The sequence below is a fragment of the Hemiscyllium ocellatum genome, chromosome 18 (assembly GCF_020745735.1).
Source record: "Hemiscyllium ocellatum isolate sHemOce1 chromosome 18, sHemOce1.pat.X.cur, whole genome shotgun sequence".
Lineage (NCBI taxonomy): Eukaryota > Metazoa > Chordata > Chondrichthyes > Orectolobiformes > Hemiscylliidae > Hemiscyllium > Hemiscyllium ocellatum.
Window position 1 is genome coordinate 33,677,185 of NC_083418.1, and position 21,988 is coordinate 33,699,172.

The 21,988-nt window shown below is 40.0% G+C and overlaps 1 protein-coding gene across 1 annotated transcript in view; it reads right to left on the reverse strand.

Moving 5' to 3' along the window:
- syt7a (synaptotagmin VIIa) overlaps positions 1-21,988 on the reverse strand; it is a 682,829-nt gene that overhangs the window by 18,241 nt on the left and 642,600 nt on the right. The window contains exons 9-10 of the mRNA XM_060838472.1: positions 10,251-10,515; positions 1,651-1,820 (exon numbers count right to left, since the gene is read on the reverse strand). Of these exons, the coding sequence (XP_060694455.1) occupies positions 1,651-1,820; positions 10,251-10,515 (435 nt within the window). The remainder of the gene's footprint in view (positions 1-1,650; positions 1,821-10,250; positions 10,516-21,988) is intronic.

Genomic DNA, 21,988 nt, shown 5'->3' on the forward strand with positions numbered 1-21,988 from the left:
TCTCTACCACTTCTACATGTGTTGCCACTTTCTGGAAACTATGGACTTGCATCCCAAGATCCTTGTGTACATCAATGCTCCCAAGGGTCCTGCCATATATTTTTCGATTGCATTTGACGTCCGAAGATGTATCAACTCACTCTTGTCATGTTTAAATTTTACCTGTCTTTTCTCCATCCAAATTTCCTCACTACCCTCAACTCGACCAATTTTCTGAATCAGTGCAAGTGTGCAAAAAGAGGTAGATAGAGTTTTGAAACATCAGGGAATTGTGGTAGATGAGGAAGTGACACAAAAGAGGATTTGAGTCATGATTTTGTTGAATAACTGGATAGGAGTGAGGAGTTGAATGGCCTACTCCTGCTTCAGTTTCTTATGTGTTGCTATTTCTATAATCTTCCATCCTCACAATATCCTTTGACCTGTGCTAGCCTCTGGTGTATCCCCCAAACATAATTGCTCCGCCATTGCTGGGCTTGCCAGAGGTGCCTAGACTCCAAGTGCTTGAATATACTTCCTATACCTCTCTTTAAGATACATTTTAAAGCCTACCACATGACCACACATTTGGTCATCAGTCTAATCTGTTATAGACTATATTTGTTTTCAAGTTGGGTGCAAGTAATGGATTGCTGTGAATTTTCTTATGCAAGTTTGTACAAAATGTAGGTAGTTTACACATGGTTGATTTAGTAGTACTTTTGACTTGGAAACACAAGGTTCTTGGTTTAAGGCCCACTCCAGGCATGTTGTTGTTTTATTGGAACTTGCTGTGTAAACGTTTCCTACGTTGTGCATCATAAAGCATTTCATTGGCTATAAAATATTTTAGGGTATCTGATGGCCATGAAATGCATCTATGAATGCAAGACTGATCTTTTTGATACCATTTGTTATCTAAAGGCAATAAAATTAATTTGATCATTACCAAAAGTTTAGTTACCCTGTAATTTAGTTTGAGCGATGCACAAAAATCATACATTATTTCAGATTCTCTAACCACTAGCAGCTATTTTGCAATCAAATTACAATCCCTTGGTATGAAAATACCACATATTTTGTGTTTCTGTTATTCTCATTACTTGTGTGCAACTAAGAGGAGATTTTCTTGTGAAACACATCTACCTTTTCTCAATCTCTGGCCATATGTCACGAATGACTATTCCACAACAATATACGTGGGCAGACAAAACAAAAAAGTTTGTTTCTCTCTCAGCCTGTAGATTCCTCGAGCCCTGCAAACCTTCAGTAACTCTAAATCCTGCACTTTTGATGCCTTATGCATCTTAAATTTTAAACATTGTACTATTAGTGACTGTCTGCCCATGCTCTATGCTCTGGAATTCCTTCCTAAACCTTTCTGCCTCTCTCCTGAAGATAGCCTTAAAACCCACCTCTTTGGGTCAGCTTTCCTAATGTAACAGTAAGTAACTTTGTGTCTCAGTATTAACATAAGATATTATTACAATGGATATCAAAGAAACTGAGCCTAAAGAACACAAACTTTAATTATTGAAAATAAGTTATTTGGCGGAATGTATTTCATCGATAAACACTAAATATTTTGAAATATTTAAAGTTTACTGAGACTGCAGTTACACTGTGCTAAAAGCTGCAAAATAAGGTGAAGGAAAATTGAATATTACTTACACTTCCATCACTGCATGGCTTTAGTTCTTTCCAGAATGTTTGTGTCTGTGTCAGGTCCACCTTGTTTAGAGGTAATGACACCTCTCCAATAGGATCATTTCGACTGAAACGATCATAATCCAGGACTTGAAGATACAGCACTCGCTGAACCACCTTCTCATAAGGGAAACCTGAAAGCAGAAAAAGAAAGCAAACAGTTTCATCGAGTGCCAGTCTAATAAAGTTTCTCTGAACTGCTTCCAATGCATTTGCACCCTTCCTTAAACAAGTTGATTGATGCTGCGTACATATGATGCGGTTTCAACAATGCCCAGGAGGATTGAAGCAGAGACTCTCAATTATATTCACAATAAAGAATAACTATCTTTCAACTTTCACAATTATTTGCTGTAACTACAGACTAGCCTTCTGCATTCATGTATTACAATATCCAAATTCCTCCAGGTTTAGAGCACTGCAATTTCTCACCATTTAGATAATGTGCTTCTTTTTTTTCCTCTTGCCAAAATGGACAATTCACATTTTCCCATATAATAATCCCTGATTTATCATAGTGTCTTCAGCTCAAACTAGTCTGTTCAACAGCTTTGAAGTGAAACAGTTTTAATGAAATGAATAACTAAATTACTTGAGTATATTGCTTACATTCAAAGAATGTTCAAAGAAGTTGCTCAAGTTGCAAATAGTTCCTACAGATGGATGTTTTATCTGGATTGCACTGGCACCCTGGAGATTCCATAGTTTGCAATTGCAATATCTCTCTGCCCTGCTAACTTTATTGTGTCTTAATTAAATTATTATATAGTTACTTAATTAGTAAATAAACCCCCTTCTCAATACCACTTACAGAGCTAACTTAAATAGAATCTAATAAACTTCACCACATAGGAATAAGATAAGTATTGAACTTACTCGTTTTTTAGTTTCCTTTTGCTAGAGTCACCTAAATAATTCAAAGCAATGCAATTATAGTTGTTTAAAACAATGACGCTCTTCTTAATTTTAGCACTTTCTACAGTCCCTGATGGTGGGTTTTCACCAATCAATTAATTGACAATTTCCTTGTCACAGTTTAATTTATTTAACTTGGTTATCTATCCTCCTGTATATTTCCCACAGTTCTGCCTCTCTCCCTGCTCTCCCAAATAGCTTATGATATTCCTCAGATTTCAATGTTCACTGTTTATTTCAAATTGTTTTTCTCAAGGTCCTCTGGTCTCGGTATTGCTTGATCTGATGATTCACTGGCTTTGTTGGAACTAACTGCAAATAGCTCCAAAGGCTTTAGTTGCTTCCAGAATGTCTGTGTCAGGTCCACCTTGTTTCCAGGTAATGGCATCTCTCCAACAGAATCATCTTGAATGAAACTATCATAATTCAGGATTCGAAAGTTCAGCACTCACTGAACCACCTTCTCACCCAACTCATCTTTGTGTGTACCCATGTGGCTTTTCCCAAGTTTAACATTTTTTTCCTCCAAATAATATGGAGTATTCATATTGAATACACATTCTGTGTTGCTGGTCAAAATCTCTTAAGGTTTGAGAAATAGGGTGACATCTTTATTTCAAACGATCTATTCAATCTGAGAATAATGTCTCCAAAGTGGAAAAAGAAGTCAGGTGACTTGGGTTGGCATCTTTGCCAAATTTTAAAATGTGAAACTAATTTGAAGCTCAGAAAAGGCTATGCTGGTCCTGGTCATGACACATGTGACAATTTTTTTTAAAGTTTCAAATCAATCTGCCAGCTATTTAAATATATACAATATGTTCAAATGGTTTTCATCCAAGTCCCATGTGAGGGGCTACCTAAAGTATAACATTAATTCGTTCAATTTTCCAATCTTTATTCAGAGAAGCACAACAACACAAAAAAACTTGATGTCAGAATGTTGAGCATAAGCCTATATATGTTTTACTTATTTCTGTGAAAATCCTTTGAATGAAGATAATATACCACCAAAGTAATGAGGTTATTCATTTCATTAAAGCAGTTTCACTTCAGTGCTAATAGTTGAATAGTTCAACAATGAGAAGTAGGCAGAAATGAAATAATTTATTTCATTCATTTTAGGTATGCTTGATTGAATGACCATGTACTCGAGTTAATAAGATCATTTTATAACTTCCTTCAGTGCTTTGATTCTTCCACCATTAAAATTAAAAGCACAGGAACCACAATCTAAGATTGTCATTGCATTGCACCTCTCCTGTTCGTGATTGAAGAGTTTTATTTGAGTGGGCTGTTTGAACATTTCTAAAATGTGGAAATTTGTTTTCAAAGAAGGCCAATCTGTCACATCTCACATGGAAGCATTATACAAGTTTTAAGTTCATTTCATCATCAAAGGAAATATCAGAACTCAAAACATGCTGCTATTCAAAATGTAGTAATGAACTGAGTATTTCACTCCACCATTATGTGATAAAGCTCTTTGATATTGCGCTATGAGATCAGCTTGCATTGCAATGACAAAGTATTATAACAATTACTGCAGTGAAACATGAAATAATTTCGAGCCAAGTTAAATGGAAGGTATTGTTGTGAAAGACTTGGCAAATGTTTGGTTTGGCAAGGATAAATAGAACAAACATTTGAGGTGATGAACCACTAGTGCAATTGATCTTACTGCATTTTAAATTAATAAATGAATAAAAGTACAATTTACCTAGTTTTCAACATGGCTGTGGAAAACAGCAGGCATGTGTTTGAATCAGAGATCTGCTTCTGATGCAAAACTGATTAAAGTTCTGACTTTCGTAGACCTCAGCCCTTAATTGAAATGTAGATGGGTTCTCAGAGCTAGTGGAAGTAGGAATGGACGTGAGTCAGAAGAAACAAATGATACCTTATTTCTGATACCTTGTGGTAGCCATTATTGAGACTGCTCGTTTTCCTGATGGAGAAATCTACTGATTGTGCCTTTCATAGCACTAGAGCGAAGTCACAGGACAGAATGAGGCCTGGCACTTGGATCAAAGTAGACCTTTGCTTCATAAAGGCCCAACATGAATTTAATGCTGGAGGGTATGAGGGAAAGAGGAAGGCCCTCTGAGGAGAATGGCAGCAAAAGGTCATCTTGTCATGTAGCAGGGGCGCCTCTCTGTTCAAAGTTATCATACTCTGCCTCATCTTCATCTTTCTCCCTCACCTCCGGCTCTTTGCCCCTAATGTGCCATCTCCTTCCAGGGCCTGACCATCCTTAACATCCACAATTTTCTGGAAGGCAACATCACAAAGAATGCAGCAAACCATGATAATGTCCAAGATCTATGCATGAGGGAATTGGAGGACACTTGACTATTCCAGTAACACACCTTCAGAAGCCCAATGGCATGTTCAGTTATGGTCCTATTTAGTAAGTAGTGTTAGCTGCATAATCACTGAACCTCTGTTTGGACTCCCATTGACAGATCAGATGCCATTTCTTAAAGGCATTTTCTTTGCCCTTCAGATCCACATTGCACATTGGGGTGAACAGACTAACTAGAAGCAATGGTAAGCTATTCAGCTCTTTGAGCCTGCTTTGCTATTCAATAAACTTGTGCCTGATCTGACTGTGGCCTCAACTCCATTTTCCTGCCTACCCTAATCTACCTCGACTCCCATAAGTCAAGAAATTAACTCTGCCTTAAATACATTAAATGACCGACCCTTAACTGCTCTCTAAAGAAAAAATGTATAGGTTTTCATTTTTGCACAATATGGGCCATCTGCCAAATTTTTACCTACTCACTTAACCTATCTAATTTCCTTTGCGAACTCCTGATGTCTTCTTCAAAGCTTACTTTCCTACTTTGTATTAGCACCAAATTTAGCAATCATACACTGGAGAGGGTTTCTCCACGATTCCCACTGACTTGGTGCCACACATGCTCAAATGGTATTTTGATATCAAGGGCATTTACTCTGGTTTCACGCCTAGAATCCATCTTTTTAGTTGATGTTTGAACCAAGCTGTAATGAAGCCTGAAGCTGATTGGTCATGAAACCAAACTAAACATCATTGGGCATGTTTCTAATGAGTAACTGCTACTGGTTAGCATATTCTGCAATTCATTTTACTGCAATGCAGATTATGTATTGAAAAGAAGTGCATCCCATTAATTTCTTGCTGGAAAATTCTACACAGTGTGCCATGCATATATCAGCCCCTAAATCACTTATCTACACGATCTTTTCACTGTTGTGATGCATGTTGTTTAGGTCAAAAACAGATTCTGTCCTGGTTCTGTCACGGTTCTTGACACAGTTCTGTCCCCCTTAGTCCAAGAACTCCCCACCTACGTTCGGGACACCACCCACGCCCTCCACCTCCTCCAGGATTTTCGCTTCCCCGGTCCCCAACGCCTTATCTTCATGATGGACATCCAGTCCCTGTACACCTCCATCCCCCATCACGAAGAACTCAAAGCCCTCCGCTTCTTCCTTTCCCGCCGTATCAACCAGTACCCTTCCACCGAAACCCTCCTTCGACTGACTGAACTGGTCCTCATCCTGAATAACTTCTCTTTCCAATCCTCCCACTTCCTCCATACTAAAGGAGTTGCCATGGGCACCCGCATGGGCCCCAGCTATGCCTGTCTCTTCGTAGGATATGTGGAACAGTCCATCTTCCGCAAATACACTGGCACCACCCCCCACCTTTTCCTCCGCTACATCGATGACTGTATCGGCGCTGCCTCGTGCTCCCACGAGGAGGTTGAACACTTCATCCACTTTACCAACACCTTCCACCCCGACCTCAAATTCACCTGGACCGTCTCAGACTCCTCCCTTCCCTTCCTAGACCTTTCCATTTCTATCTCGGGCGACCGACTCAACACAGACATCTACTATAAACTGACTGACACCCACAGCTACCTAGACTACACCTCCTCCCACCCTGCCCTCTGTAAAAATGCCATCCCATATTCCCAATTCCTTCGTCTCTGCCGCATCTGCTCCCAGGAGGACCAGTTCCAATACCGTACAGCCCAGATGGCCTCCTTCTTCAAGGACCACAGACTCCCCCCCCAGACGTGATCGACAATGCCCTCCACTGCATCTCCTCCACTTCCCGCTCCTCCGCCCTTGAGCCCCGGCCCTCCAATCGCCACCAGGACAGAACCCCACTGGTTCTCACCTACCACCCCACCAACCTCCGTACACAGCGTATCATCCGCCGTCATTTCCGCCACCTCCAAACGGACCCCACCACCAGGGATATATTTTCCTCCCCTTCCCTATCAGCATTCCGAAAAGACCACTCCCTCCGTGACTCCCTCGTCAGGTCCACACCCACCACCAACCCAACCTCCACTCCCGGCACCTTCCCCTGCAACCGCAAGAAATGCAAAACTTGCGCCCACACCTCCTCCCTTACTTCTCTCCAAGGCCCCAAGGGATCCTTCCATATCTGCCACAAATTCACCTGCACCTCCACACACATCATCTATTGCATCCGCTGCACCTGATGTGGCCTCCTCCATATTGGGGAGACGGGCTGCCTACTTGGGGAACGCTTCTGGGAACACCTCTGGGACACCTGGACCAACCAACCCAACCACCCCGTGGCTCAAGACTTTAACTCCCCCTCCCACTCCACCAAGGACATGCAGGTCCTTGGACTCCTCCATCGCCAGAACATAACAACATGACGGTTGGAGGAAGAGCACCTCATCTTCCGCCTGGGAACCCTCCAACCACAAGGGATGAACTCAGATTTCTCCAGTTTCCTCATTTCCCCTCCCCCCACCTTGTCTCAGTTGATTCCCTCGAACTCAGCACCGCCCTCCTAACCTGCAATCTTCTTCCTGACCTCTCTGCCCCCACCCCACTCCGGCCTATCACCCTCACCTTGACCTCCTTCCACCTATCACATCTCCATCGCCCCTCCCCAAGTCCCTCCTCCCTACCTTTTAGCTTAGCCTGCTGGACACACTTTCCTCATTCCTGATGAAGGGCTTATGCCCGAAACGTCGAATTTCCTGTTCCTTGGATGCTACCTGACCTGCTCCGCTTTTCCAGCAACACATTTTCAGCTCTGATCTCCAGCATCTGCAGACCTCACTTTTTCCCCATCAAAAACAGATTGCAAATCCCATTAAATATACAGAAAAATAAAAATGTCTGCGTCATCCTGGAGTTTGTTTCTGCACATAAATGACTGAAGTCACCTTAAAATGGTTCAGTTGTAATCACTTAAGGGGCAAATCATATGGTACAGTAGAAATTGTGTGCAATCCATTAGTTTTAGATAATATTGAACCAAATAGAAATAGGGACATCAAATGCATAGCTGTACAGACAGGAAAGATCTGTTCCTAATCAGTTCCACCCTGAGTTCCCAGTTGGAGAGTACAGATGACTACAGATGAGATGGCAGGATTAAACTCAGAAGACATATTTCTCACTGATGACTGGATAACATTCACCATGTAAGAAATGTCACTTGGATAAGTGATTGGCACACGTATAGTTGCATCTTTACAACAGATATCATTGACAGGAAAGTAGGTAAAACCAATAATGATCACAGTGTGGGGACAAGGGGGAGGGTATAGGCAACAACCAATTGGATAAGTATTTTGTAATTTATTAGTAGCCAATGTTACCTCTAGCTAAGTGATCAATTTAGCTAAGTAGAAATATTTCACTCTAAAAAGGCTTAACACTTTTGCTTCAAATGACTAAGACAGAGTGTTAGAAGTACAATGTTGCACTGCATTATACCTGGGCTGAAATCTACCTGATAATTGAGGCCAATCAGTGCAATATTCATGGTTTGCCATTGGGTGTCAGTAACACATTATATATACAAATCATGCTGAAGTTAACTGGAGATAAAATAACAAGCTCTGCATCCATCAGCGCCTACTGAAATCCAGTACTAGGATCCTCAAAGTTGGATACTAGAACCAAAATGGAAATTAATTTGACAGCCCATGATGTAACACTACTGCTGACCATCCAATTTCTTCAATATTCACCACCACAAAAAAAAATGCTTTCCTGTGAGGTCCAGAGTTCCATGATGTTAAAATAAGCAGCTCCAACAAGGTTCAGTTTCCTGTATATTGCTGAACAGAGAGAGATGCTGTCTTTTTTTAAAAACCTGGATAAATGCAAGAATGTCAAAGTTAAGGTGATCAAAAAATAAATTGTGTGACAGGAGCAAAGAGTGCCAATTGGTTGGAAAATCAATTCTGATTGACCAAGGCGTTGTCATGGAGAAAGCAATAGGATATTGAAGGTTTATTTATAAGGCAGATGACAATCAGAGGGTTTGATTAAGTCTGTAGTTCAAATCATTCATTTAGCCTGGAAATTGGGAAGCTTGCGTTTGTCCTGATAAGTGCAAGTTAAAAAAAAAGCAACATCTTTCTTTTCAGCAATATTTAACTTTTCTAGTGTCAAGCAACAGTATCCTGTATATATTATAAACAAATATGGTTTTCCCCTTTTCCAATTACAATTTTTACATCACAAACAAAATTAAGCCCATATTTTAACTTTGAACAACAGGGCAAGTTTGGACAGCCAAATCAAGCTGAACAGAGTGGCATTAGGCCTGAGCGATCTTAACTCCGGGAGGTTATCTGTTATAGCCTGAACAATGTGTTTTGATGATCATTTGAGACTCCCTGCGCCCCCCCCCCCCCCCCACCATGAGAAACAAAATAGCCATTATAAGAACAAACTCTTTCTTATTAACTCAAATTCACAAACCCAACCAAAAATCTCACCAAATTGTTTCTTTTTTTTTGACAAAGATCAAAGAACTACTGGCGCAGTGGTAGAGTCCCTATTCCTGGATCAGGAGGCCTGAGTTCAAGTCCCATTCGTACCAGAAGAGTGTTGATTAGAAAATAAAAGGAAAAATAGGACTATCTCATCAACAAGCTTTAACTCCTGTTATGATGCTCATCCCCAATACCATATTTCACAACTTAAAAATCATATGGGTAAACAACTTCTGACCAACCTCTCAGAATTCTTATTGTTTCCCCACAGTTGACCTTCACTATAGCAACCTTTATGCTTTTTTCCAGCAAAAACAAGTCTAGGTCCTCTAATCTCTTTAATCCGGCCAGTTTAATGATTAATAGGCTTCCTGTGCCCACACCCTCATTTTATTTTCTAAATCCACATTTCTAGCATCTTGCTTTCATTATCATGTAACAACCTGGACAACTAGCAGCGTCATTACTGTAACCACTGCATGAATTAAACTTCACATTGCCTGTTAATTCTGTGTTGTGCAATTTCCCTGAGAGGTTCAAACAACATTTGCATAACATTACCCTCTTGCAATTCTTAAACTCAACAACTCTTCCTGCATATTCATTATGTCCTGCACAAATGATTTGAAACATTTTATGATATTATAACCTTCCAGATGTCAAATAGATGTTGCATAAATTGTCTGAGGCGGTGACTTGTAAACAACTTACAGGGAAATGTTAGTGAATGGATTAAAGCAAGGCACGTTATTTAGGATGAATTGATCCCACAGTTTCCCAAGTCACAACATTATTACTCAGCCAAGAAACAATGGAACAATTGACAATAAACTGACAAAATTATCAACCTCCAGCAAAATTATTCAACCTCACCTTCAAATAGGAATGTCTCATTCCAATGTGGGTTTAAATTCTTTCTTTTCACCTTTGTTTCGAGTTTGTGTTTCTTGTCAGGTAGCAGATAAATTTTAACAAATGGGTCACTGGTGCCACTAAAGTCCTTTGCTGGCAGCTCTAACGCCTTCATTATTTTTACAGTGAAGGTAGACTCCTGGAAATTGTAGCCAACACTGAATTGAATTCGACCCAGGTTTTCACGTGAGCTTCCCTCATGATCATCCTCAGAGCCTGGTGATAGCTGGAAGAAAGAAAATACAAAATTTTGTGAAAATGGCAAGGTTTTGAAATTCTGTTCCACTTGTAGATGCTCATAAGATTCTGAATATGCTTCTGTAGGTTCCTGAACAAATCATATGACTCAATGATATGGCTTGCAAAAATTTTGGAATTTCTTTCCAGGCCTCTTGACTTCTAAGATGGTCCTAACCATGTCCGAATCTGTCATGTGGCTCAGTGTCAGAATTTGTTTGAGAACACTTCTGTGTAGCTACATGGGAAATCTTGGTCTTGTAATGGTATTATATAAATGTAAGTTGCTGTTCAATAAAAGGTATTTTTTTGAATATGTACCTCTTGACTTTGATTTCTAGTTTTTTTTCATTTCTGGAATTGCAATCTATTGGTTTTCAACAATGTATTCTTTATGAGATAGAAACACAAAGAATTACAGCAATAAAATCAGTCAAGTGAGTTAACACAGTTTCAATACAATTCACAATTAGCCTACCATACAAGGCTGATTTGTGTTGATTTATTGTCTTATTCTTAGTGGCATAGATTCCTGATACAAGAAAACATGACACTGCTGCAATATGGATAGTTGAGACAGAATCAAATCGCAGGGGCAGACTGGATAAAGCTTTTCATTCAACCATGCTTTAAAGTTGACACTGGAGCCAGAGGTGGGAAGTACTCCTTCCTTAGTATGAGCATCTTTACATTTGTGAGTACAACTGTTCATAAAAAAAACACGAGAAATATTTTGTCTTCTCTTTAGAGGTGAATAGAAGAAAAGGGGCCAGTTAGCTCAGTTGTCTGGACGGCTGGTGAGTGATGCCAATAGTGTGGGCTCAATTCCTGCACTGGCTAAAGTTACCATGAAGAATGCTTCTTCTCAACTTCTCATCATGAGGCCATGATGATCCTCAGGCTAAACTGTCACCAGTTGACTCTCTCTAATGAGAAAGCAGCTTTATGATCTGATAAGACTATGGTGACTTTACCTTTATTAGAACAGATCATGTGCAGAAATAATGGGCTAACCTTCATGAGAAGTGGCAATCTCCTGTATTTTGCCACTTCAACTCTTGCTAATGAAAGAAGGCAGCTTCACATTCAGGGCTACCTCCAAGACATCCTTACAGCCACTTTGACAGCAGCTTTAAGTACATAAAGATGTTGTTTTAATGTGCCAGCAGCAGGATACAGATGTGTAGGAGTTTAGGTGCCATGTTGCCATTCGCAAGGTGTGTACAGTGCCAGATGAATATGAGCATTATTCATTCTCAGTTTGGTTACCATGACTCAGAATGAAAGAGATTTGCATTGATGTATGTAATCAAATGGTAAGACTAGCTTTGATCACTTTTGACTAGCTAATCATGGACATTTTAATTTCATACAAATTTTATTATTATCCCACAGAGAGGTGGTACATTCGTACTTGAACTCATCCTGCACCATATTGTGCTATCCCTTCTAGCTATATTTGGAGTTCACTTCGCATCAAAGAATTTTAGAAGGAGTGGGGAAAATTAACTCTGACCAAGATACAAAGTGCCTGATGGTGAAAGGAGACCAAGATATGCATGCTTTTACAGAGTAAATTAGATAAGCAGATACCTTCAGAGGATTAGGAAGTTACAGTGGTATCTGGAATATTTACTCAATAACAGCTAAATCAATGCAACTGCAATACAGGAGAGATGAGGCTGTTAACTTCAGTTTAAATAACAAGTCCGTAGAGGTCAAAGGCATTGATTGGATAGTCTGTTAAACATGCATAAAAGGACATTTACTAGTATGAGATAGAACGGAATCAGAGAGAAATATATCTGTAATGGTTCTTGGTGTAGTGCAGTGATAGTGTGCATACCTTAGGACCAAGAGGCCTGGGTTCAAATCCTATCCTGCTCTAGAGGTATGTAATAATACATCTTCAACAAGTTGATGCAAAATACCTGTGTGTAATATTTCTCTCAGTGAATTTATCTATTCCAAATGTGATTTATATATATTTTAATATTATTTATTTAAGAGTTCGGATGCTGATCTTTGACCAGGAAAGGGATTTAATTATCAATGTCAAGTATTTTTGGTGGAGAGTGATTTCTTTAAAACGTATAAGGAAGATAGTTCTTGGAGATTAATGGAATGTATTAACATTGGGAGAGTTTTACAAGGCAACAAAATAAACAGTTGTGCATCAGGCTTTGGGGTTTTCTTATTTTCTTTGGCTTAATGGAAATATTCATAGCTTGAAGAAACATTTTGGTTTGAGTTTGCAGAAGTCATGATTGAAGGTGAATGTGTAAAACAGTTTCTCCTGACGAAAGGAGATAGTTTAGGACCATCAAAAAATAGGTTACTTTCAGTAAAGGAGACATAGAAACTAGGAGCAAGAGTGGGTCATTTTGTTCTTGGAGCCATCTCTGCCATTCAACTAAATCATGGCTGATCCTCTAATTCAACACCATATTTGCACTTTCTTTCCATACTCCTTAATGTACTTCACATCTAAAATTTATTAATAACTTTCTTGAATATACTCAGTAACCCGATCTCCACAGCCTTCTCACATAGTGAATTCCATAGATTGATCACCTACTGACTGAAGAAACCTTACCTTATTAGGCCTGTATGGTCTACTCTGTATTCTGAAATTATGATACCCTAGTTCAAAATTTCCCAACCAAGGAAATTATTCTCCTTGTGTCTGGTCAAATCTGCTCTCATTCTTCTGAAATTTAATGAAAACAAGTCAAGTCAAACCAATCTCTCGTTATATGTTATCCTCCCATCCCCAATCTCAGTCTAGTGAACTCCTGCTGCACTGTCTCCATGAAAACCGTATCCGTTGTTAAAAAGGGAAACCAAAATGGCACACAGTACTCCAAATGTGGTCTCACCAAGGCCCTGTTTAACTACAGTAAGACATTTTCTTCTGAACTCAAATCCTCTTCCAGTGAAGACCAATATACCTTTTGCTTTTTTAATTGCTTGCGACACCTGCCTATTCACTTCACCAACTGGTGTACAAGGACACAGAGATCCCTTTCTGCCAAATTTCCTAATTTATCATATTTAATTAATACTCTGCCTTTTGTTTGACATTCTGAAGTGTATACCTTCACATTTATCCATGTTATACTGCATCTGCCATGTATTTGCTTAGACACTCAACTTGCTTCGACTGCCCTTGGATCTTCCTCGCAACTTCCTAGGTTTATGTTGTTTAATTTAGTTTAATTAAATTTGAAACTTCCAGGTTACCTAAAGTTAAAAATATCAAACTCAGATGTATGGAGTCTCAAGGCTATCAGTTTCTCAGGACCAGGAATTGAAATATTCATTAAGTTAGACCTATCTATGTGATATGGAAGGGAATACTCTCTGGTGCAAGTTCTATAAAGTGGTGCTGTTGAATTGAAAGACAATGGCATTAAAACCAAACAAAAACACTGAAATCAGATTGCAATCGGGATCTGAGTTGTTCAATAAAAGTATCAGCTGGAGTCATAACAACTGCAGATGCTCTTGATGGGATTTGAAATCACTGGACTTAAAAGGGAACGTTGTTGTTCTTTTTAAAGTAATGGGTGCATAGTGGTTCTCATAAACGAGCTCCACTGTGATGAAGTCTGTTGCATGTAGTTTTCAGAATTGGAAGATTTAACATGGATTATTTTAATCTTTCATAGAAGTTCAACTGAGCGATTTAGCAAATTAATTGAAGATGGAAGTAAAAGCAGGATCCTGTAACGATGAGCTGCTTCATGTAATTATCCAACATTTATAATTGGAAGGAAGGAAACCTGAACTTGGGATGTCACAGATGGAATTAGCCAAAAAACAGTTAGAAATGAAGAAAAAAAAATTGTATATAGAAAAATAAATTTAAAAAAGACTTGAATTAGAAAAGAAAGACAAAGAGAAGGAGCTGGAATTAAAAGAACATGAAACGCAAAGACATAGAGAAATTAGAGAATGAGTTAGCCAGGGCCATCTTAGCACAAAGAAAGTTGGAAGAGATAATAGTTCTACAGAACCACCAGAAGGATACAAAAGTGACAAAAGAGAAAGGCTGCATCCAAAAAGTGAAATGAAGTTAAAATTTTCATTTGTAAGAGGAATGGACATAACAAAGACAATTGCTGATAGCTGAATGTAATACCAATTTCAGTTGTAGAAACAGCTGAGGAATTTTCTGAATATGGAGCATCGGGAAAGCAAGTTGAAAATTAGTGAACCAGATGTTTTCTTTTCCTGACAATGGATTCATGGTGATCATTAGACTCTCAATTCCAGATTCTATTACATTCAAATTTTACCATCTGCCATGACAGGATATGAGTCTATGACCCCAGAACATAACTTAAGTTTCAGGATTAGCAGTCCAATGATAATGAAGCCATCAGCTTAGCTCAATATAGATAATTGCATTTTACTGTATTGCATACTCTTTTTACATAAATGGTTCTGTAGTTTATAGCCAAGACTATGGTGTGTAAGTGAGATTATTCGAGCAACAACATCTATAACATAGAAAGAGGATATGTGTCACTATGGGGGAATTTACCAGTCCCTTGGAAGCACATTTAGAGGCAAGGTAGCAAGCAAAATCTAAGAGTAAAAACAGTGTGCAGGATCCCCAACGTATTCTTGCCTGCTTTTCCTGGAAGCATTCTAAGGAAGGCTCACTTGACCTGAAATTTTAATTTGATTTCTTTCCACAGATGCTGCCAGGTCTGCTGAGCTTTTCCAACAATTTCTGTTTGCATTTCCTGGAAGCAACTTCTGTACAGTAGTGGCAACCTGCCATCTGTTGCACTGGGAAGTTTGTTCGGTAGAGAATCTCAGGAGGTACCTCAAAAACTGAAATAGTAGACCACCTAGAATCACAGAATCCCTATGGTGTGGAAGCAGCCCATCAAGTGATCTATATGGACTTCAGTAAAGCATTCGACAAGTTCCTCATGGTGGACTGCTTAACGCAGAATGCAGGGAGAACTAGCCATTTGGATACAGAAGTAGCTCAAAGGTAGAAGACAGAGGGTGGTGGTGGAAAGTTGCTTTTCAGATTAGAGGCCTGTGACCAGTGATGTGTCACATGGATTGGTGCTGATTTTCGTCATTTATGTAAATGATTTGGTGTGAACATAGGTCCACTTCGTAAGTTTACAGATGACACCAAAATTGGAGGCATAATGGACAGCGAAGAAAGTTACCTCAGAGTGCAATGGGATCTTGATCAAATGGGCCACTGGGCCGAGAGTGACAGTTGGAGTTTAATTTAGATAAATGTGAGGCTCTGCATTTTGGAAAGGCAAATCAGGGCAGGACTTATACACTTAATGCTAAGGTTCTGGGAGTGTTGCTGGACAAAGAGACCTTAGAGTGCAGGTTCATTGCTCCTTGAAAGTGGAGTTGAGGTAGATAGGATAGTGAAGGCAGCGTTTGGTGTGCTTGTCTTTGTTGGTCAGCCATGATGTTGAGGAACCAGTGTTGGACTGGGGTGGACAAAGTTAAAACTCACACAACACCAGGCTATAGTCCATTAGATTTATTTGGAAGCACCAGCTTTCGGAGTGCTGCTCCTTCATCAGGTAGCTGTGGACAGGACCATAAGACACAAAATTTATAGTACAACAGTTACATGATATTGTAATCTTTTGCTATAAATTTTGTGTCGCCATTCTGAAAGCTAGTGCTTCCAAATAAAACTATTGGACTATAACCTGATGTTGTGAGATTTTTAACTTTATTCATCACTGCATTGTGTAACAGAGTTGAGAGGTCATGTTGCAACTATACAGGACAGTGGTTAAGCCGCTTTTGCAATACTCTGTGCAATTCTAGTCTCCCTCCTATAGGATGAATGTTGTGAAGGGTTGGAGGATTTGAGCTATAGGTAGAGATTGAATAAGCTGGGCTGTTTTCCCTGAGGGGTGACCTTATAGAGGTTTACAAAATTATGAGGGGCATGGATAGGATAAATAGACAAAGTCTTTTCCCTGGGTTGGGGAGTCCAGAACTAGAGGTCATGGGTTTAGGGTTAGAGAGGCAAGATGCAAAAGTACAGGTTTTTTATGCAGAGGGTGGTGTGTGTATGGAATGAGCTGCAGAGGAAGTGGTGGAGACTGGTACAATAACAACATTTAAAAGATATCTGGATGAGTATATGAATAGGAAGGATTTAGAGAGATATGGGTTGGGTGCTGGCATTTGGGATTGCTGATTGGCGTGGATGAGTTGAACTGAAGGGTCTGTTTCCATGCTGTACATCTCTATGACTCAAGGAGTATACACCAACACTTTCAAACAGAATCCCACCCAAACTCACCCCCTACCCTACATCTGTAACCCTCATTCTGCATAGCTAATCCATCTAGCCTGCACAGTCCTGGACATAATGGTCAATTTAGTACGGCCAATCCACCTGACCTGCACATCTTTGGATAGTGGGGAAAAATCAGAACACCTGGAGGTGACCCACACAGACACAGGGAGAATGTGCAAACTCCACACATACAATTGCCCGAGGGTGGAGTCAATCCAGGGTTCTGGCGCTGAGAGGCAGTCGTGCTATCCACTGAGCCACCATATAGCCCTAATTTGTTTGCTGCTGGGAGGTGACCAGTGGCTGGCTGAGTCACTGATGCCTTGAGGTGGAAATTTCCAGTGAATTTCTTGCATTAAGCTTTAACGACTTATAAATCCATTCACCTGTGTACCCATTGCTTGCAATTGAGTACATTGTTTATGTATCAATCCCACTTCAAGGAAAATGGCCTGGGGATGGGATAGTGGTAGCACATTGGCCAAAGAAACAAATTTCTGCACCTGCCCATAATTGCACTGTCCTCCACTGGAGGACTCCTGCTGCAAGGATGCAACAGCAGACAGATAGTTTGTATTGGACTTACAAGTAGTAGTAACATAACGACGTAAATTAGAAAATACTAGTTTAATTGGCAATGTCACACAATATTTGTACCCAATAATACTCTGATGTTTACAATCATAAGATCACGCACTGACAAGTCTTTTTTAAGGCATACCTTGTCAGAAAACACTAGAAAGGTTCTCTCCTCTCCTCTAGGCATGCAGTGATCACTATGTCTGAAAATACGGATACTACTGAGTAACATAAATATTCAAAAATGTCTTCCTTTGCCATTGTACAAAGATGACAAGATGGAAATGACAAGAACATTGTGATGGATGGTTTTATTTTTTCCATCACTGCAATACTCATTACTACTTTCTCTATGATTATAATATTTAAAGGCAATCTTTACAACAAACAGCAAAAAAAACCGCATGAGCTGATCCAATTCTCAATTTAGCAATCTCAGTATACAGACTATAAATAGAATAAATCTCTATAACAAAGGAAGAGACTGAGGCATGTGTTGCTAACACTCTAGGAGTTTTGACAGCTGAGTTATGAGAAACTGTTAAATTATTTCTGAAAAACAGGCAATTTATTTTGTAATCAAAAGGATGAAGTTCTGAAATGATAAGGGGAAAAGAAATGTTTGCATTTACATTGCACCTTAGCACTATTCTCAAAGATTTGTTTATTTTAAATACAAATGATTTATTTTGGAAAGCAGTGAGTAAGGCGTTTGACAAGGTTCCCCTTGGGAGACTGGTTAGCAAGGTTAGATCTCATGGAATACAGGGAGAACTAGCCATTTGGATACAGAACTGGCTCAAAGATAGAAGACAGAAGTTGGTGGTGGAGGTTGTTTTTCAGACTGGAGGCCTGTGACCAGCAGAGTGCCCCAAAGATTGGTGCTGGGTCCACTACTTTTCATTATTTATATAAATTATTTAGATGTGAGCATAAGAGGTATAGTGAGTAAGTTTGCAGATGACACCAAAATTGGAGATGTAGTGGACAGCGAAGAAGGTTACTTCAGTGTAAATGGGATCTTGATCAGATGGGCCACTGGGCTGAGAAGTGGCAGATGGAGTATAATTTTGATAAATGTGAGGTGCTGCAATTTGGGAAAGCAAATCTTAGCAGGACTTATACATTTAATGGAAAAGTTCTAGGGAGTGTTATAGAACAAAGAGACCTTGGAGTGCAGGTTCATAGCTCATTGAAAGTGAAGTTGCAGGTAGATAGGATAGCGAAGAAGGTATTTGGTACGCTTTCCTTTATTGGTCAGAGTATTGAGTACAGGAGTTGGGAATCATGTACAGGACATTGATTCGGCCACTGTTTGAATATTGCATGCAATTCTGGTCTCCCTCCTATCCGAAAAATGTTGAAAGGGTTCAGAAAAGATTTACAGGGAATTTGCCAGGACTGGAGGCTTTGAGCTATGGGAGAGGTTGAACAGGCTGTTTTCCCTAGAGTGTCGGAGGCTGAGGGATGACACAGTCTTTTTCCTGGGGTGGGGGAGACCAGAACTAGAGGGCATAGGTTTAGGATTAGAGGGGAAAGATATAAAAGAGACCTAAGGGGCACTTTGTATCATGCAGAGGGTGGTGTGTGTGAATGGAATGAGCTGCCAGAGGAAGTGGTGGAGGCTAGTACAATTACAACATTTAAGAGGCATCTGGATGGGTATATGAATAGGAAGGATATGGGCCAGGTGCTGGCAGGTGGGACTAGATTGGGTTGGGATATCTGGTCAGCTTGGATGAGTTGGACCGATGGGTCTGTTTCCATGCTGTACATATCTACGACTTTATGACTCCTCACTGAAAGATGCCATCAAAAACAACACTAAAACTGCTACTATGTGAAGACACATAGATGTTTAAAATGTAACTATAACTAGCCCACTTCAATAACAAACATGTATTAAATAACTGCATGATAATGTGCAGCATGCATATATCAAATACATAGATTAAAGATTGACTATATATAATGCAAAAAGAATTGTAATCATGTTATGCAATATTGTTTTAAACTATTTTACACATTCAAACTAAATTCCTTTGTGCATGACAGAAATGATGGGGTTAAGTCCACACAGCAAAACCAGAGTTTTTGTTTATGTAACGCCATCCTTGGCTCAGAATGCCGAGAACGATTGGTGGAAGGAATGATATAATTTTACATTACGCTTTTTACCATAAGAATTATCTTATACCGATAATTCCACCTTCATTATGCCTGCTTCTAAAACAAATAGCAAAGTAGAAAATTAACTTTTATTTTAATGTCCAACTTCCATCATCATCTCCAAAAGAATGAAACTCCTGATTGGGATATATTTCCACATGATAGGTCAACCACTTCATTATTTCATTCAAATGGTAACTCTTCATTAGTGAGCCTAGCATGTAAATGTCTGTTGCAATATGACTGAAGACGACTTTTAAATATTAGTTACATTGAGACACGTAGTCATAGAGATGTACAGCACAGAAACAGACCCTTTCTTATTTCTCAGTTCCACCCAAATAATGTCCCTGGATGTATTCCCAGGAATATCCCTCCTAAGTGCTGTCTCTTATCAAAAGCTCCCCCTCCCCTGTTGTCCCCCTTTTCTATCCTTTCTGTTGCATTTGTAGCCTGGAACATTAAGCTGCCACTCCTGTTCATCCCTGAGCCATGTTTCTGTAATTGCTATGATATCCCAGTCCCATGTTCCTAACCATGCCCTAAGTTCATCTGTTAGGCCTCTTGCATTGAAGGAAATACAGTTTAATTTATCTGTCCTACCTTGTTCTCTGCTTTGTCCCTGCCTGCCCTAATTGTTTGAGTCGATCTTTTTCCAACTGTACCACTCTCAGATTGATCTCTTGCTTCACCATCTCCCGGGGTCCCATCCAATCCCCCAACACTGCCCACCCCCCACCCCCCCACCACCGACCCCTACCTTACTAGTTAAATTCCTTCCAAGCAGCTCTAGCAAATCTCCCTGCCAGTGTATTAGTTTTCTTCCAATTCAGGTTCAATCCCTCCTCGTACAGGTCACTTCCAGCCCAGAAGTGATTCCAATGATCCAAAAATGTGAATCCTTCTCCCCTGCACCAGCTCCTCAGCCACACATTTATCTGCTCTATCCTCCTATTCCTACCCTCACTAGCTTATAGCACCGGAAGTAATCCAGATACTACCATCCTTGAGGACCTCTTTTTTAATTCCTGCCTAACTTCCTATATTGTCCCTTCAGAATCTCATCCTTTTCCCTTCCTACATCATTGGTTCCAATGTGTACAATCATCTCCTTCTGGTCCCTCTCCCCTTTGAGAACATTCTGCACCCTCTCCGAGATATCCTTGACCCTGGCACCAGGGAGGCAACATACCATTCTGATTTTTCGCTGCTGGCTGCAGAAACATCTGTCTGTGCCTTGGACTGTAGAGTCCCCTGTCACAATTGATCACTTGGAACCCAATGTACCCCTCATTATATTACAACCAGTCTCGATACCAGATACTTAGCTGTTCATGCTCCATTCCCTTGAGAGTCTATCACACCCTACATTTCCAAAACCGCACACTTGTTTCAAATGGGGATAGCCACACTCGACTCCTGCACAAACTGTCTACACCTCCTAGATTTTCTGGAATTAACTCATCTACCTGATTACATCTGTAGCTTTTCTCCCTTCCTATATCTACAATCCATCACACCACCTAGCTCTTATAAGTTCCTCATTGTCTCTAACTACCACTCCAACCAATCCATGCAATCTGATATGATTTGCAACCAAAAACACTTCCTGCATACATAATCGTCAGTAATGTGGAAACGTTCCCTAAACTCCCACATGAAACAAGAAGAGCATATCGCTCGATTAAAGGCCATCTTTGCTCCTTCACAATCTACAGACCCAGAAAATAGAACTGTCTTTTCCCATTAAAAAAAGTGCTGTAGGCTAACTTTGTACTTAGAGTCATAGAGGTGTACAGCGTGGAAACAGACCCTTCGGTCCAACCGGTCCATGCCGACCAGATATCCCAACCCAATCTAGTCCCACCTGCCAGTGCCTGGCCCATATCCCTCCAAACCTTTCCTATTCATATACCCAACATAAAATATATAATCAAGAAAGAACCTAGTCTACTCACTACTGTAGACTTACAGCAAGGTTACACGTTCAAGACCTGTTCCTGTGCTGCGAGTTCTCCCACACTGGCTCCTCCAAGGTCAGCTATGAATTTCACTGTTTGTTCATTTTTCCCAGGCACACTCTGATGTCCAGATATACACAAACTCAAAGGCAGTAATAATGCAGATTCACTGCTGTGTCAGTTAGCAGTGTAGGTTTCTTTCTCTCTCTCCCCCTCACTGACCATGTGGTCACTGCTTTTTGTTGGTCTTCCACCTTTTAAAAGTGCCGATGTTTCCATTTCGTTTTGCCAAAGTTCCAAAACAATGTAACTGCATATAAAACAGTAATTGTTGCTCCTGGAATTTGAGGAAATCACCTTCTACACCTAAAATATCTCAAAAAAAGGAGCAGCTCTTCCAGCCATAATTATTTCCCATCCTCCATCTATATCTCTAAGCTCTT